Source organism: Poecile atricapillus, chromosome Z (genome assembly GCF_030490865.1).
Source record: "Poecile atricapillus isolate bPoeAtr1 chromosome Z, bPoeAtr1.hap1, whole genome shotgun sequence".
Taxonomy (NCBI): domain Eukaryota; kingdom Metazoa; phylum Chordata; class Aves; order Passeriformes; family Paridae; genus Poecile; species Poecile atricapillus.
The window spans coordinates 117,387,815-117,406,763 of NC_081289.1; the positions used below are offsets into that span (position 1 = coordinate 117,387,815).

Genomic DNA, 18,949 nt, shown 5'->3' on the forward strand with positions numbered 1-18,949 from the left:
GTTTATGTTCACTCAATAAGTTATGGTGGTAACTTTATTGTCGCAGCTTTATTTAGCAGTTTATTTAACCTGAAGTAATATTTTCAAATAATTTCAATACATTTTGGCTAGTGATTTGAAGCACTGCATTGGAAAGTACATTAAAGATCTAGTCCAGCTCCCCTGCAATGGGCAGGGACACCTTCCTAGACCAGGTTGCTCAGAGGCCCATCCAACCTGGCTTTGAACACTTCCAGGGATGGGGCATCCACCACTTTTCTGGTCAGCATCAAGGTTAAGAATTTTTTCTTTACATCTTATCTAAACCCTCCAGTAATTTAAAGTCTCTACCCCTTGAGAATGATTAAGCACCAAGTAGGACACTACCTATTCAGTAAATAATGTATTTTCATCCTTTTTCATCAGCTATTTTTGCTGCCAATTGACTTTGACTAGTATCTAAAAACCTAAGAAAAGTGGCTAGGAAAAGCTTTGGGTTTGTATTTTTCTCCCTGAAATATTTCTAGTAAGAGGTCAAAACAGTTTCGAAAGTCAACTGATCCAAAGATATGTCACAATAATGCAAATTTTCTAGTCTCCTTTAAAAGCAACTGATTGAAGTTGTATTCTAATGTTCAACTCTGCCACAACTAAGTCATAGATACAAATTGTAGGGCTATGGCTGTTAAACACATTTTGTTTTCTTCAAGCCATTCTGGTTGGCTTTTTAGATAGAAACCTTTGAACTGAAAATAGATATCTTAGTCTTCCATCTTTTCTCTCAATTGCATTGTAATGCCCAAGGTCACACCCCTAGTAGTATTAACACAGATGTGCATTTGGATATAGCATTGCTACATTTTAGCTATCTCATTTTCCCAGCTTATTTATATTTGTGTCTATATTTATCCTTGTGTAAAGAGAAATGGGTTGGTGTTTCTCTTGAAAATGTTTTCAACCACAGTTTAATAATGAATATGTTAATCTTTCTACATCAAGGGAATAATTTTTTACTTGAAAATAGCTTTTGAAATTAAGGAATTTCAATTCAAAGTCCACTACTATATCTACTTCAAGCTATTACCTTCAGAGTTAGATGAAGAACTTCCTTTTTTTTAGTGCCAAAATACTTGCAAAAACTAGTAAACTGCAGAAAAATTGATGTTTATCTAGTAAAAGATTCAGATTCAGTTTTCTGACAAGGAGCACCATTCTTAACAGTTGCTAGATGCTACCAGTGTAACTCACAACCTTCACTTTTACTGTAAGTGATTAAAGTTCACACTGATTATGGAGGCTGAGTAAATCCATGAAAGAGACATCACCAGAGGCTAATATTTATTTAAAATTTACAAATAATCATCTACTTGATTTCCACAGTTTAGTAACCTAATCCTGCAAAAATTCAGTCTGCCCTGCCCTTGATGTTTAGGGATAGCCAAAAATTTCCTTGCAGCTGCAGCTCCCATAACATGCCAACATAAAGCAACAGTATAAAGAGCAAGTAGTGTTTCACTACACTGTCCATAGCACTATTAACAGTGATCTCCAAGACTGTGAAGAGCAGGAGAGAGCTGGCTGGGATAAGAAGACTTCAAAGTGACAGGAAAGAGAGATAAGATGGAAAATGTGAATATGGAGATAATTCCACAGATGAAGAAGGAATGAGAACTGAAGCTGAGACTGAAATGAGAATCAAAAAACTCAGTCAGGTAACTGGAGTTACAACTCTCACACTTGACAGAGGTCAGGTACTATATGTCCTTTCTCCCTAGAATGTGCATATATGAAGTAAAACACATCCATAAATATAAAATGTAGACTATTAGATCTCTGAATTTAAAATATATTCTGTTATAGTTGTTATTGGCCACTCAGATCTAGAAAATTCTTTAGAATTTTAGTAGAAAAAGAACAGTAGAAACAATAGAAAGAGAAATTTTTCCCAAGCACTTGAACAAGAAAAATTACACTTTCCCCTTTAAAGAGGAGTCAAAAGGAATGAGATTCACTTTCCAAACACATTAATAAATTAGCCATTGAAAAAACAAAACTGATAATTCTTCCTGCAAAATATAGAGAGACTGCAAAAATCACTATTACACAGAGGAAAACACGTGGCGCAATTCCAAGCACAAATACAGACTGGGTGGAGAATCGATCAAGACCAGAACCGGTGAGAAAGAATTGGGGCTGTTGGTTGACAGGCAGCTCAATGTGAGCTGGCTCACAACCTAGAAGGCCAAACACATTCTGGCTTGCAACACAAACAGTGTGGCCAGCAGGTCAGTGAAGGTGATTCTGGTCCTCTAAGAGACCCTACTTGGAGTTATGCATCCAGCTCTGGGACCCCAATAAAAGATCTACTGAAGTGGGTCCACAGAAGGCCAAGAAAAGGATCAGGAGGCTGGAGCACCTCTCCTGGGTATGCAGGCTGAGAAAGTTGAGGTTAAGCCAGTTAAGCCTGGAGAAGAGAAAGCTTCAAGGAGATCTTATAGCACCTTCCAGTACCTAAAGAGGGCTGAAAGGAAGATGATAAGACAAGACTTCAAACTGAAAGAGGGTAGGCATAGGTCATATATGAAAGAAATTCTTCAATATGAGGTTGGTGGGACACTGGAACAGGTTGCCCAGAGAAGCTGTAGATATTCCTGGAAATTCCAGACATTTCTGGAAAGGTTCAAGGGCAGATTGGATGTGGCCCTGAGCAACCTAGTATAGTCAAAGACCATGTCCATAGCAGGGTGTTGGATTAAATTATCTTTAAGGTCCCTTCCTTTCTATGATTCCATGAAAACTGAGATTAAATGCTTAGCAAACAAATCAGGAATGATGGTGTATCTAATATATATAAAAAAATATATATATACAAAAAATATGTAGGCTTATTCACATTATTATAGACAGCAAATATTAGACTTAAACCCGAGTATCTTCAGAAGAAAACCCATATCTTTAAGAAAGCAGCATAACACCAAATGGGCAGGCCAGGATATCCTTCTACTGGCTATTTTTGGCACATTACTCTTCTCAGTGACTTGCAGCAGTACCTTTAAAGAGCAGATTTGTTCTTTGGGGATAAATTAAGATTGGATGAGATTGAGGGAGGTTCTCTGGTCCAATTCCATCTCCAAGCAGGGTCAGACTAGAAAATTGCATCTGATTTAAAACATAATTCACCCTGCAGGGAATCCCTTCCTTATGATACGAGAATACCCACATAGCTTGAGGTAACTAAAGCTGTTATGTATTTTGACATGGGTATCAGTGGAAAAGGTTTATTTGGCAAACCCAAATGAAGGGAATGAAAGGTCAAAACGATCTTTGGGTTAGAGCTTTATGGCGCTTATGTTAAAAACATATTTTCTGAGTTTACCAGTCCCCAGTTTGGTTTCTGTGACAGCATCAGAGAAACCCCATATTTACAAACCTGTTAAAATATATTGTTTCAAAGACAGAGTTTTACAAGCAGTAAATATCCTGTTACTAGTATAGTACCAAAATCAGAAATACTCCCCACTTCTGAGTCTATATATGGTTACCATCAGCATTTAAAACTCTCTCAATGAGTCACCATTTTTGCAGAAAGGTTTGCAAAAATCCAGATTAAAAAAAAATTGTGAAGTATTTTTGAAAAATAATCATGAGGTCTTCTTTTTCTTAAAACAAAAAAACACAGAAATATTTAGGGTTTTAATTTTTCTATTATAGCCAGATTTTCCTGTCCAATACTTTCTTTTACTAACAATGCATTTAAAGCTTGGTAGAAAAATCAGTCTGAAAATTAAGACTATAACCAACTAAAATGTATTGAGTTAATTTTGGTAGGTAATAGGCTCTGAAAACAGCAGTTTATAATGGAAATGACACTGTACCAGCAAGAAAAGCAACACTACAAAAAGAAAATTCAAAATAATTATTGTCAGTTGAGTGAAATCAGGTAGTTCCTGAGCAGGAAAGTGGAAAAACTCTTACATGCCACTTTCCTGATGCCTTTGGGAAAAAGAAACTAAAAATCCTTCAAATTAAATAAAGGGCAACTCTAACCATAAAATGCAAATAAACCCAAAGACTGCTCATCAATAAGTAATATACAAAGCATGAAAAAGTTCATCTATAGAAAAATTAATTCTGCTGAACTATTTAAACATAGGATCAGTGCCAGATAACCAGATTAGGTACTTAACGGTTTCTGTAAAGCTGTAGAGAACAGTGCAAGAATCACTTGTGAAAAGTCATGCAGCTTCCTTAGTAGCCTTATGATCATGATCTACCTGATCATGAAGTGAGCAATTGAAGTGTATTTACCTCTTCCCTGACTTGCTCTTCTTTCTATCTCTTTCCTGTCCCAAACCCTTTGTCCTCTAAATAACAAAGGTACTCCATGTTTATGTATTATAGCAATTAGGTGACCACATCTTTGCTCATGGTACAGTACGTTGCATTCACTATAATGCCAGTCATTATTCTTCCTGACTTCAGTAACTTTTGCTAGCTGAAGCATTTCAGATTAATGAGGCATTTGTTCTCAATCAAGGCACTTTGTATGAATACAGTTACACTTTCAGGATCCATGCAGATGACTTATTTAATATTATTTGTTTTTTTTAAATTGTGTTGGGGGATTGATTTATGGCTATTTTTGTCCATTAGCATAGACCATTCTGTATCACTCGTCTCTTTTGTCAATAACTGTTATCAAACAGGACCTACTGCCTAGTTATGTATCATGAAAGCAGGTATATCCTAGAGGGTGAAAATTTGACACAAATTATTGTTAAGCATACTACTTCAGCTTCTTAAAGATCCTGAAACTGCAAGAAAACAGTATGCTTCTGAATCTCAAAATCAGTTTCCTCTGACAATATAAAATGGAATAGCCATCAAGGAAAAGTCTGGCTTTGTCAATCTAAATCCATACAGACATTTTTCTATTTCCATATTTTAACAATGTTCATAGTTGGGATCCACATATAATAAAGTTTGATTTAGCTATTAAGACAACTCCAATTCCTACACTGCCCTTATATTTCATTGCTTTGCAAAGTAATACCAATATACAGAAGCCTAACAGAGACCAAATTTTCCATAAAGTTAACATAACTGTGATTTTAAGAAAGTATAATTTAACATAATTTAAAACAATTTTGTGGAAGCAGAGGAAGGAGAAAGAATTTTTCCTCCTAAGAAATCAACTCTGAAATAAGATTGTACCTATGTTTCATAACTTCCATTATATTCTTCATTACATCAAACTTTCTTTCTCCTTATTTTCCAATCAATCTTCTCTTCAGGATTTAATGCCTTAGCCAGAAGGGAATTTCTGGGACATCTGCAGCTAAATCTCCTTCTTCTAGAAATCAATATGAAATGTAGGTAAAACAATTTCAAACATCCAGGAAGCTGGAGTTTCAGGGAGTCGGTATTTCCTAGTAATTAACTCTTCCCATCTTGTGCACTTTTCTGATATTAAAAAAAAATAAATTTTGGAAGGCATGCGTATCTATAATTCCCACAGAGAGCCAAATCCATTTCAGATCTTCTGCAACAGCTGCATTTTTTTAGGAATGATTATGCAGAACAAAAATTTATATGAACATGATTTTTTTATTTAATATACATAGAAACTCAAAGTCTCAACTGTGTCACTTGGAATGTACAATACACTCACACTATATTTCCTACAGTAAAAAAAAAAAAAAGATTGGTCAAATAAGGAATTTTATTTAATTTCATCTCCCTCTCCAGAGAGACTTACGGTACTACAAGTTAAAATACAATTAAAATATTATATGTAAAACAACAGGTATAGAGAACAGATTCTGTGTTCAGTTTTAGTCAAAAAAGGTGTGCCTGGGGTGGAGAGGTCCAGAGAAGGGCCATATAGACAACCAACGGACTGGGAAGCACATGTGGAAAAGCTGAGAGAATTTAATTTGTTTGGCAGTAAGTAAAGACGGCTTAGGGGAGACTGGATCATCCAGTTCCGATATTTAAAGGGTGGCTATGAAGAAGATGGAGATTCCCTTTCTTACAAGGAGTCACATGGAAAATATGAGGGGTAATGGATACAAGTTATTCCTGGAGACAATCTGATGAGACACAAGAGGAAAAAAGTTTCACAGTGAGAACTACTGCAGTAATCTCCCAAGAGATTACATAGGGTGAGTTTCCCTATGTTGGACACTTAAAATTCATCTGAACAGGATGTCAGGCCATCTGCACTTTTGCCAAGAAAGGTTGGACCAGATGATTCTTGAGGTCTTTTTCCAACCTGCTATTCTACAATTACATGAAAAATTTTTGAAAATTTAAAAATTTATTCAGAAAAGAAATGTATGCATTTAATTCAAAGTAAGCATAAAACTTTAGGCTGCAGGTTGGTACAAGTAACTTGAATCACTGATTTTTAAAAGAGAAAGTAGCACTTTGTGATAGCGGTATATTTAATTAACTTGTCATTTTTAACATACAGTAGATTGGTTAAAAGAGAACCATATTATCTTAAGTATAATTCTAGAATTAGATTAAAGTATTGTACTATTTTCAAGTAAAAGCTGTTAGGATCATCTAAGGTTATCACCCAAAGTCTGAAGTGACAGAAATATTATCCTAAAATGACAAATAGGATGAAATAAGTATCAGCAGTTATTAGCATGCTCATGTCAGGACCGAACATATTTAAGTTGGATAACAAACCAGTAAATTTTTCCACTAAGACAACTACAGCCACATTGCTTGAAACAAGCAAAAGAAAACTATAGAAAAAACAAAATCCAGTATCTATTTTATCATTCTGCCTCAAGGCATAACTAAGTCTTCTTCCATTATTCCTGTAAAATGTTTCTGTAAGATGTTTTCAAAAATCTTAAAGGAGTAGCTTCTATAAAATCTCTATATATCCTAGCCCTTCTGTTCACTAGTTTTAGAAACAAAAATTTAAAATTTTCCTGGTATTAACTTCTGCTGATGCAGCTTAAAGCCTTTACAAGTCATCTTGTCCCTAAAAGACAAGGCAGAGATTCCCTTTCATATAGTCACATAGAAAATACGAGGGGTAGTGGGTATAAGTTATTCCTGGAGACAAGTTCATTAGACAGAAGAGGAAAAAATTCCAGGTTGGCAATTGCTTATGCTACTCTTTAGTTATACACATATAATTTTACATTACAGAGTGTGACATTTTTTTCTTTTTACCTTCCCCTCACTATACTAAGAAGATTAAATCTTTTCAATCCTCCCTTATGGAATGATTGACATCTATCAGGAATGATTAAAAGAATTCTGGTTTACTGCAATTTCAGTTGCAACTCCTGTATCTTCCATCATGGTTTTTTGAACATTGTACATCTACTGTTACACACAGTTCTTCAGTTGGACTCTTACCAAAGCTGAAAAGATCAGGAAGATTGTTCCATGATTTTTTTTCCAGCCTTTGTTTCTAGTACAAAGCTTAAGCATCCTCATGTGATGTTTCAGATTCTATAGAAATGATGACATGTTTGGTTTGTGACCAGAGTAGTCACAACTGCAGCTGGCAACAGGAACGACTGCTTAGGTAGAGTCTGCCATATTAGGTGTGCATAGCTGAGAACTTGTAATGAGCTCCCTATCTCTTCTGAACATCATATGATTTGTTTTTCAATAAAGTTTAATACTTGGTTGAGTCACATTATGTAGTCTCCCCCAGTTCCTGTGCAATCATTTTAAACAGCTTAAAGTAGACCAGTCTAGATTTCCACATATGCTCCATAATGACATGAAAAGTAATCTGCAAATAATGCCCAGAAATTGATTCTCTTAATGGTTTTAAAAGTCCTGTGAGAATGATGGCTGGTGGTCTGACATATTAAGGTTGAGAGCAAATCCATACTGCTATGTGTTTGGCAACTATTATTTTCATCACCTCTCTTCTTCCACTGCCAATATCAGAATTTAAAACACCATCAAAAGCATCTGAAAGTTAGGATGCATGAAATCTTCTGCTTATTCCTTACTCCCATGATCTACCACAGAAAAAAATCAGTGGCCTGCTCTTAAATAGATACGTCTTTGTATTCTGTTATTGTCTACATTTTAAGAAATTGATAGATTCAGCACTTGTTCAGTATTTTTATTGTTATCTCTGATAGGTTAACTGCCACCTACTTCCTCAGATCACCCATTTCACACCTTTTAAAAAAAACAATAATATATTTTCCAGGCTGATGTCACCTCACCTAAACTCTGCAAACTCCTGTAATCACTAATAGCTCTGAGATTGCTATTAGCAGAAGATCTGCATGTCAAGATTTTTGAAAGACCCAATTATTAAAAAAGTGAATTTGGTATCATTCACATGTATGTATTTAACAAAGCATTATTCACTTCCCTGAAACAGCTGCATTTCTGCTATTTATCTTGGGTAGCAGATGCCTATTATCTATTACTCCTGCATCTTGCAGGTGAAAAAGAACAGTTCACATTTGCATGTGAATGACATGTAGTAAGAAAGACTAAAAGACAGCAGACAAGAGGACAAGTTTATAAGTAAACATAATAATAGTCCAGAGGTCTATTCAATCTTCAATATTTTGTTAAAACTTCCCAACCTAATGATGACTTAAGGCATTAAGAATGGAACTTTATTCCACAAGCCTATCTGAATGTAGAACTCTCAGGGTAAAAATTAATTTCATTCAGGTTACCAAAACAGAGCTACAGAAAGATGACTTTCTAGCTTTAGCAATTCAACTGTACAATAATCAATACACACATAAAATTACAATTCAGTTAAATATATAACAGGTAAAGCTTACATTAAAAAAACAGTCCAAATGCCTAACACATATTATCTTGCCTTTGCATGGTGAAAATAGTGCTCTATTTCAGTCCTATTATCTTCTTGTTAGCTAACTTATGAAGTACAGAAATGCACTGTGAACTCTCTACAGTTTCTAGAGCGTGCTTGTGCAAAAATCCAATTCTAAAACCTCATCACATAAAACTTTAATTCAGCCAACTCCCATATGGTCTTTGTATCTCTTTCACTACTTCATCTCATCCCCTGAAGTAATTTGGCTAAGAAAGTACTTTCCCTTAAATTCAGATTTTCCTTATTATCAGAAACTTATATGTATAATATAAGAATAACCCCAAACTTATTCAGTAAAATATGAATAATTATTTTCAAATTAATGTCTTTCACAGGTGTTAATTCTTCCCCTAAAAGTCCACCAAAGAAAAATTCCAGTCAGGTTCAAAGTGTTAATCTTCTCACCAATATTTTCCTTTCTCTATCATATTACCAACCTCCCCCCTGAATTGACCCACAGTGAACATAAATGAGTCATCAAACACATCACTGTTTTCTCATCATTCACTTACTGCTGCCATCTAAATGACCACTTCAAGATTATTTGTAACCTTAAAACCTCAGAACAATTTTAGAATCCTTTCTACAACACATAATTAACAAATTTTAAGACTGGATTTTGTTATACAATTTTTTCAGTGACTTTTAAAAAATGCTTTTAAAAAATGTACTGGAGTCAAAAGACAAGGACTTCTAATTGCCACTCAAATGTGTTATTTTTATATTTCAGTTATATTAGGTTCCAAGGCAACATCTTAAATTTGTCAGTGTTTTTAAGAAAAAAATATATGATTTAGCCATACATGGTATTTCATGAATCAGGATGTGTTCCTTGGAACTTCCCTACTTCCACATCATAGCTGTAATTGCCCAGAAAGAAGTTAACATTTTTCAATTTTTGACAGAGTGGTGGGGTTTTCTAACCCTGTTTAACTGATAATTAAATTCTGAGCTCATAGCAACAGACTTACACTTTTCCTCTTGATATTCTCCTAAATCTAGAACAGTAGTCATGAAAGTATTTCAGAAGATCCTCAAATTCATGACTATCTGAAAAGGAAGCTGTAATAGGGTAACCAATGGAAAGATGAAAATTGGATTATACCTATTTAGGAGAAATCTCACTTTTTCTCTCTTTACAGTTGTTTGCTTGAAAATGCTTGATAGAGCTTTTCACAAAACTATATCCTGTTAGACAATCCTTTTCCTGAGTCTGTGGAACTACTCCAAGTTTTTCTATCAAAATGCCATTACATTTTGCAATGAAATCTATTCATATTTTACAAAGAGTTTTTCCCCAGCAAGTATGTGGCTGCATACCACATGAGATAATGCACATGCTACATTTTTTTTACTCCCCTAATCTCTAGTGTGTTAGATAGCTAAACAACTTACAGCTGTCCAGGCTTTTTTTCTGCATCGAGAACACAACCACTCGTTATGGATTTCATGAAAAGGAACACCATAGCAACCTAGAACAAGAAAGCTGGACTGATTATTATATTCTGCCTTTTTATCAGCAATGTCATACAATTCAATTATATATAAACCTTAGTGAAACACGTCTGTCCTGTGATAAAGGAGACTTTTACAATCTAGGCTTACTGTTGATTTCATAGTCTATGAAATATATCTTCCCAAAACTTAAATAAAAAGAAGAACCCACAAAAATCCCCATATGAAAAACAAAACAAAAACCCAGCAAACCAAAAAACCAAAATCACCAAATTTTTGGAAATTTTTTGGGAAAGATGCAGACTTTTTTCAAAACCAATTAATTTCTTATCTTTGTCATTGCAATATCATATCACCAACTCTCCCTGAAGTAAAAATTTGACTTAATGTACTGACATTTATTCCGTGCAAATATACCATATTTCCAGGTATCTCATGGACTTCTAAGACTTAACTAATACAGTTCTACAGTCTTTAGGAGATACTGCAGAAAAATACATGCATTCACCAGTTACTCTTCCAATAAAAAAGAATGTTAAGTGAAGGAAAATACTGCATCCCTAAATTTAATAGCAATATTGACAAATCCTCCAGAATTTCACCCTAACTACTTAATAAGGGCACACTAGCTTTGCACAGTGATTTAAAACAGAGAAGCAAAAGAATAATTAAATCACTAGAACAGAAAAAAGAATCAGTATTTTGTGATCATCAAAAGTTTACAAGACAGTTAATTCTTCAATATTTTCACAGAAACCCTAAAAAAGTTACAGAAAATGTAATGTAGTTTTCAAAAAAAATTAGCCAGTGATTGAAGCATTACAAATGGAAATATTCTTCAAGTACTTTTAAAGACATGCTAGAAGTGTAGCTAACTATTATTTATCAATAAAGCAAAATTTAAAATTACATTTCTGCCAACAAACCAATTAGATTATTTACTTGCATGAACTCGTACGCAACACTTTGCACATGAAATCAGAAGACTTGTTCCATCTTCTTCAACAAAGGCATTTGATGGATAGTTTTCGGTATTTTCTTCACTATAAATAAAACACATCTCTGGAATAAGAGGTTTTGTCTTCTCCTTTTCTGCCATCAATGTTTCTGCTGAGTTTGCTTCACTGAAAGTAAGACTTTCTTCATCTTGATTTTCTGGCTGGAAAATAAACAAAATCTATATTTAAGTAAAAGAAAGGGAGTCTTACTCTTCCTTCTGACAATGATAAAACTATTCCCCCCCTCCCAACATTCGTACTGAGTGTAACAGTTTCATGAAAAAATTAACTGCCTCTAGGCATTTATCAAGTTATTCTACCTTGATTGCTCCAAGTAACTGTGACATCTAGAATAGCACTCAGCCTGCAAACCAGTGTCATTGCAGCAGTGTTCAGTGTTACCTCTTGGACCATTTAACTGGGTCCAGTGCAATAAAGGCTTTTTTCCTGGCTCTCATGCTGAGAAAATTCCAGTTTAGCACATTAAGAATTAGCAACAGAATACTACATAAACACAGTACCACTAAAACACCATTTTTACTTGCCATTTGACACAGTAATTCCACAAGACAGTATTAAGTAGTGTTCTGCATTACACTGTTTCCAGGGGAGTATTTTTACTGAGAAGGCCTAAGTACTACGAAGACACTTACTTACTCAACACTGAAAGAAGGCAGCATAAAAGAGATTCTGATAAAATGTACTTGGAGATGGACATATAAGGAAACAGCTAAAAGATACAAACCTACTTCAGTTCACCACACCAATAAATGTAATTTCAAGGGAAAATACACATACACTAACACGAATCCAGCATAAATGGTAGTAGGAGGCATACAATGTCTGCAGCCAAGGATAGATGCAAGTGAACAAAGTATCAGTTCTAATTTTAATGACAGGAGTTTATTTACTGCTCTTACAAATGAAATGCATAAGTTCATATTTTTTATAGTTTTTGGAAATTAAGTAGCCAGGCATGTATTTCACGCTTCAACCAGAAACAAAGCTCTGCAAATCTTGCTTACCTTATAGTATGGCATAAGAAGAGTGCAAATGGCACAGTGTGGTTCCTTTCTTGCACAAGCTGCATTGTACTCTTTTTCAGCATTGAAATTGGGTGGTCTTGTCTGCCACAGGTAGACCAGAGGTCTGGCCCATGCCTCTGACTCTTGAACTTTCTCTTCAACTAAGGTAGGCTCAGGCAGTTCTAAAACAAAGCAAACAATGAATATACTGTAGTCATGGAATGAAGAAAAAACAACAATTAATCTATCACATGTGCTAACAGAAGATCAAACAATGCCACAAGAAGAAAATATGGAAGCAGAAGTGTAAAAGAGTGACTGTTGTGTCAGGAAAACCCCACAATTAAGTACTTTGACATCTGTGTCATGAGCTGACCACTTCACACACAGCATAAGAAAGTAGCTCTACTGTTTACAATTTGCATCCGTATCAACATCCAGACAAGCATCAGACAAATCACTCTACTCACACAGGATGGCACCTCACAAACTCTTCATGGAGAGTGACACTCATTTTCCCCAAGGAATAATGGGGAACAATTAGATCTAAGAAGCAGAGAGACATGCATGCTGGATCATATGGACAGTGCCTATTAAAACTGTCACAATCAATGACAAGGCATGTATGTGTCATCAGAATAATCATGTGAATGTGCAAAGGAAAATATGAAAAGTTTTGAATTGTTATCAGATAATAAAAATGGTCTATAGCATACAGTCCTTCTCTAATGATGTAAAAATCATTCACTTCAAAAGAAAATTCCAACACAGAGAAACATTTAAGTGCATTAAGCTGATTCATCATATTCCTGCAGCCCATAACTGCTTTCACTTTATGAAAAAGCTGAGGCTTTATGAGTCTCCTATGATGTCACACATTGCTACAAAACCTACTGCTACTATACCTACTTGCTAATGCTACTATAAAGTTGGCAACATTTTTATCAGTGTTGAATAAAATATCAACTAAAATATTTGCCTACAAGCCAGTCAAATGTCATAAAAATAAATTAATAAATATATCCTGCATGTGATTTTGAATCCATTTTTTATAGTTTCTCAAAAGAACTAATATAAATTCAATAAACATATGCCAATAATTTGGGTAGAAGGGCACAAAGAAAACAACTGGAAAAAACTGTCAATATTTAGTAGCAAAGCTTTCTGCTGAAAAACTTAGCTTCAAAAAAACACCAGCGAAAAAATAGCTGAACACAAGAGAAGATGAACATATAAAACGTCAGCATTACTTTTTTAACTTTTTGTATTACACACTTTTTAATTTAAAAGCTTAACAAAGTTTTTGCTAAAAATTTTTGTCCAATCATACTTTTTCTACTGCTTGCAATTTTAAAGAACTGTAAAACACATAGCTCTGAGAGTTATTTCTCAAGTTCTCTTCCTATCTCTTTAAATTATCCTTTAAAGAGCCATCTTACAAGTAGCTTCAGTCTTACAGATTTTTATTTTAATTCTTCCTTTTACATTATTTTCCTTCAGGAGCTTGTAGTCATTATTTTAAATATTTTCATTATAACTGTGACCTCACAGAAAATTCAGAGCTTGATTCTCCCTTATGAAGAAAACAAAGAGGCACACAGAATTTGTTGTGAAGGTTTGTATGACCTTCCATACCTATTATCCACTTTGAAACTGACATCCCGTGATTGCACCACTCCTTATCACCACTGAATAATTCTCCCATGACAGTTGAAGTCATTGCCCAGAACCACAGCCTATAATGCTCTTCTTCATTCAAAAATCCATCTTCATATTTATAGTCCTGGAACCAATTCTGGGTTGATAGCTGTAGTTCTCTCGTACAGCATTCTGGCTTTTCACTGCCTACAGCAGACTGCTGAGTTCATGGCTATACTGTTTCTGGTTTTAATGAAAACAATATTTACATCTTAATTTCTTATAAACTCTGTAATTTCAGTTCCCTCTCATTTGATCTTTACAAAGGTTTTCCCAACCAAGAAACTGAAAAGAATGCAAAAAACAAGAATAAAGCTGGCTTTCAGCAGCCCTTTGTTGCTTTCAAGAGTTTTGTATTTATTTTCAAACCTCATTCCAAATGAAGCCAGGGAAAAGATGTCATATGCACATGTACCAGACTCCACCTTTCACAAATTCATAAAAATTTAACACTACTTCAACAAATTTATTTTCTCCTTTACATTATGTTTAGAGCACTTCCAGTCAGCTATCGACTAGAAGCAAACACTCCTCATTTATCTGCCTCTGATCTCTAATATCTGTAATTCTGAATTCTATGTCCTTCTATGTCATTTGAGGTGTGACTGTCATCTCCATGATCCTTACTGAAGTCTTCTGCTGTCTCTGCACTACACAAGTTCTCTAATATGATCCTCTAGTATATTACACCATGCAACCCCTCACTCTTCACCATAACAAGAAAGGAAAAATATCCATCCTCTTTTCAGAGGGAGGCTGCTGTCATGGGGTAGCTCTACCTTTAAGATAGCTTTGAGAGCTAAAGTAGTTAAAGCTGCTGGTGGCTGATGGGAGTCTTTCCTCCTGACCAATTATCAGTCATTTCTAAGAATTGACAGCAGTTTTGACCACTGAAAAGTGAGATCAACTTGTAAACACCTCCTTATGATATAAAGTCAGGGCACTCTTGTTCTCTTTGTTTCCTGGCTGTGAAAGGTAACAGAGCTCCAGCTGGCCTCCCGTTCCCTGCCCAGTCCATGCGGCCCAGGCAGGGGCTGGGCTGGGCCCAGCGGCTCCCGGCCGGGAGATGGGGCCTGCGGGGCTTGTCCCGGGCTCTGGCCGGGCCAGGCCGGTCCCTGGCTCGGCTGCAGTTTTTGCTGTGACTGAATTCACCAGAGACTGCCGAATAAAGAAAGGAAAAGCTCTTGACCTGCGGCGGGCTGAGACAGTGACCACACTCCCCAGAGCAGCCATGAAGAATCTTCCATCACAGACAGCTCCAGCTGCTGCTCCAGCAGAGATCACAGAACCAGCTACAAAGCCTGGGCAAGATTTTAACTCTTTCATTACCCAGATGAGACTTGCAGATTAATCCTTTTATCCAGAGAGAGAAAAAGAGAGTAATCAACATGTCAAGAAACTTTATAAACTATCAGAGACAGTAAAGAAAAGAATTAAGCTTCAGAAAAGGTAGAGAATAAGGAGATGCTTTATAAGCTGAAATATTTTTCTGTTAAAGCTATGGAAATGGACAATAGGGTCTTGAAAAAACTCCTTTAATTCATGACAGAGTATATAGGGAGGAATAGAGTGTTCAAAGTTTGGATTTTGAGCAAAAGGTGGAGTAATTGTGATACAGTGAGGTAATGGAACAGAGTGAGATAGAATAATAGTTGAAGATTTGAGGCCTTGAGAGCCAATGAGAAAACTGTTTCCAGAGAAGCTCACAGAAACAGATGAAGAGAACTTTTGCCTTTGAATAACTCATCCTTAAAAATAACATCCCTATACTCATTGACCCATAACACACCTCAGAGTGATGTGAAATGGGAGGAGTGAACTGATGACAAGATTTCCGGGCAGCCGGCACCAGAAAAATAGAAAGCTATAATAGAAATAGTTTTCTTGTGAGAAACTCCATAGATTAGCCGAAGGAGACTTCTGTTTCTCTACAAAGACTGATGAAAAGACTCTAGCAGGAATTGGGACTGTTTTAAACACCAAAGTTCCAAAGTTTTTGTCTCTGTTGTTATGTGAACAAAGGAATGGTGGGTAGTAGGGGATAAAAAGGGTTTTCTGGAAGTTTATTCTGGTGTTCTTATTCTTGTATAAAAAGGAATAAACCTTCTTTATTCCTTTTTAAGTTTTAAGCCTGTTTTGTTCTTGCTCTAATCCATACCTCACAGCAGGAAATAAGTAATTTTTTTAGTTACTGTTTTAAAACTACGACAGCTGCCTAATCCAGTACTTAAAGGAATGATTTACTAACGGGATGCAAAATTAAAGAAGACAGAATAGACCTTCCTAAGGATTACAAGCTTTGTCTGATAACTCTGTTAGCACTATTTTAAGACTAATAAATTTCAGTTCTCTTCAGGAATTTCCTAGGCAACCTTGAGCCTGAATTACCATCTTTCAAGGGCTTCAGAAATATTAGTTCATCGCCTTATAATCAACATTCACCCACCCACACTGAAATAATCAAATGTCAAGAAATTTATGTTAAAAAAAAAGTGACAGAGTACATGACCCCATTACAAAATATGACAGTGGTGCCTTAAACTTCCTCACCAGGGACAACATGCAATCTTCTGTGTAACTATTCTACATCAGTAGAACTTGGGCAGTTTTTTGGTTTTTTTTCTTTTCACTTTATGTTTTGTTTGGTGTGAGCACCAGCATCAGTGAGAGGAAGAATTTCCACAAAAGCTTCTCTAGTAGTACAAGTGGAGGTACCTTCCTGGTTTCCATGTAGTCAGAGAAGTTATGCACCATAAATTAAAACTGAGAAGCTGTTTAACAGGCTGTTAAAACAGGCAAATAAATGAAAAGAAAAACCAGATCTCCAACTGTTTGAGAGAAGGCATAGAGAATATAATTACTTGATGTAACAAAGACTGCTGTCTTGGCACAGTTCATGGCCTTTCTTCACTTGCTCATTTGATAATACCAATGTCCTATTTATGTCCAAAAACACAGTGGAAAACTTAAGGGATTTTTAGATTTTGGGTTTTTTCTGTTTATCCAGCACTTCTCACTCCTTTTATTTTCTTGAATTACTCCTTTCATTACTTACTTACAATTAGTAGCTCAGCCTAAAATAAATTTACTTTCCTAACTCACAATGTTGCATGTGATTTCAGGTTAGATATTCAGGGGCCTCATGTGAGCTCAGCATTTCTCTGATCAGATACGTCTGTTAGAAGGACACAAAACAACTGTAGCCTCCAGTTGGCTCCATTCAAAATCCACCTCAACTGAGGATTCTCAAAATAAGAACAGAGAACAATTTGTAGTGTTCATACTTGTCACACTATATTAGGAACGGCAGAAGCACGACACAGACTCTCTTGTGCAACCAAAGCTAAGAGAGTCTGTGTCGTACTTTTGCCATTCCTAATATAGTGCAACACATACTGACTGAAAGGTCTCAGAAACTCTACTGTCATAAGCAAACATACTTCTCACTTCAGCTGTGAATCAGTGCAAATTCCAAATATTCAAAACCTGCAAAAACTGTGGTGGAAGAATCTGTTTCTATAATGAAAGATAGAATGCCCCCTGAACCCTTCCAAAAAACAAGCATCTACCTTAAAAGGCCAGTATGTAATTTTCAAGAAGCACTATGGATGTGATGTTTCATTCATAATCCTACATATTGGCATTTTTCTGAAAGAGCATGAGAATGCTCTCAGTTCTGGTAGAGCAAGTTTTGATGAACAGTCACTTATGCAATGCTGCCAACCAACAACAATCCACAATATGCACCATTATGCAATCAACCTTTCATTGTGATAACTTGGCCTTACTCTAAGAGAAGCTGGCCCAAGAGTAGCAATTTGAAAGATAAGGGTCAGCCAATGCAGTGATATGAAACATAAAGTATGTCTATAGGGAGCATTTTCTTTACACAACACATGAAATTGAGCTGCGGAATCCACCTTGACTTCTGTGTCTGCTGCAACTCAGATCAAGTCACTGACGCTTCCTCACAATTTGTTGACAGTAAGTGCACGAACAGGACTCTGCACAGATGAGCAGCATAACTCTCTGGTGTGAACTCTGGTGTAATGGTTTTTTTGGGGGCTTTTTTCCAGCTTTTTAGCATGAAACATACATTTCAAATTAAGACCCAATCAAGACAAAAGTGAATAAAGAATCCTCAGCATTCTTTCATATAGAAACTTTCAGCTCAACTACAGGGTAAAACACATCTTGCTGTGAGAGAGAATAAAAGAAAATTACAGGATTTGAACCTGCTAGCCATGACAGGGAAATCTGCACCTCAGTTGACAGCACTGTTCAAGAGATTGCATACACATGCGTAACACACAGACACACTGACACACATTTATTTTGCAAGTCTGTTAGTCTGCACATGGTTTTGAAACACTCTTATATGAATGAAGTCCATTTTTGTAACTTCTATTATGCTTCTGACTGTAAATAAATCACACATTCATGCTGAAGTCTAAAATGGATTAATACCAGTCAAAAAATTTATTAATTGGATGATGTAATGCAGCCTATTCCTAAGTTTGTAAAAACATTTTATAGTCACCACTTACAGTGGTCAGAGATCTTGAATCCCCCTAAACCATCTGTGCATATTTACTTCACTTCAAATATAATACTTTTTTTGAAGTATTACTTTACCAGATACAATTCATAATTATGTTGAATACTTTGTTTCCTAAGGGGTTATCCCAAGTGCTCTTTTTCCCAACCGAAAAGCAGAAACACTTGATGATACAATTACAACTTTATATAAATGTATAACTGTTGATATTAATCTTGCTTATTAATATTGTGCTGATTTTGGCCAGGGCAGAGCTGATTTTCCTCACAGTAGCTAGTATGGAGCTGTGTTTTGGATTTGTATTGAAAACTGTATTGATAGTATAGAAATGTTTTTGTTGTTGCTGAAGAGTGCTTGCACAGCATCAAGGCCTCTCCTGCGT

General features: G+C 35.7%; 1 protein-coding gene across 4 annotated transcripts in view; it reads right to left on the minus strand.

Moving 5' to 3' along the window:
• Window positions 1-18,949, minus strand: part of KDM4C (lysine demethylase 4C) — a 258,313-nt gene that overhangs the window by 92,043 nt on the left and 147,321 nt on the right. For all 4 annotated transcript variants that reach the window (XM_058827575.1, XM_058827573.1, XM_058827574.1 and 1 more), the window contains 3 exons: window positions 12,312-12,493; window positions 11,231-11,447; window positions 10,229-10,305 (listed from right to left, as the gene is read on the minus strand). In XM_058827575.1, the coding sequence (XP_058683558.1) occupies window positions 10,229-10,305; window positions 11,231-11,447; window positions 12,312-12,493 (476 nt within the window). The remainder of the gene's footprint in view (window positions 1-10,228; window positions 10,306-11,230; window positions 11,448-12,311; window positions 12,494-18,949) is intronic.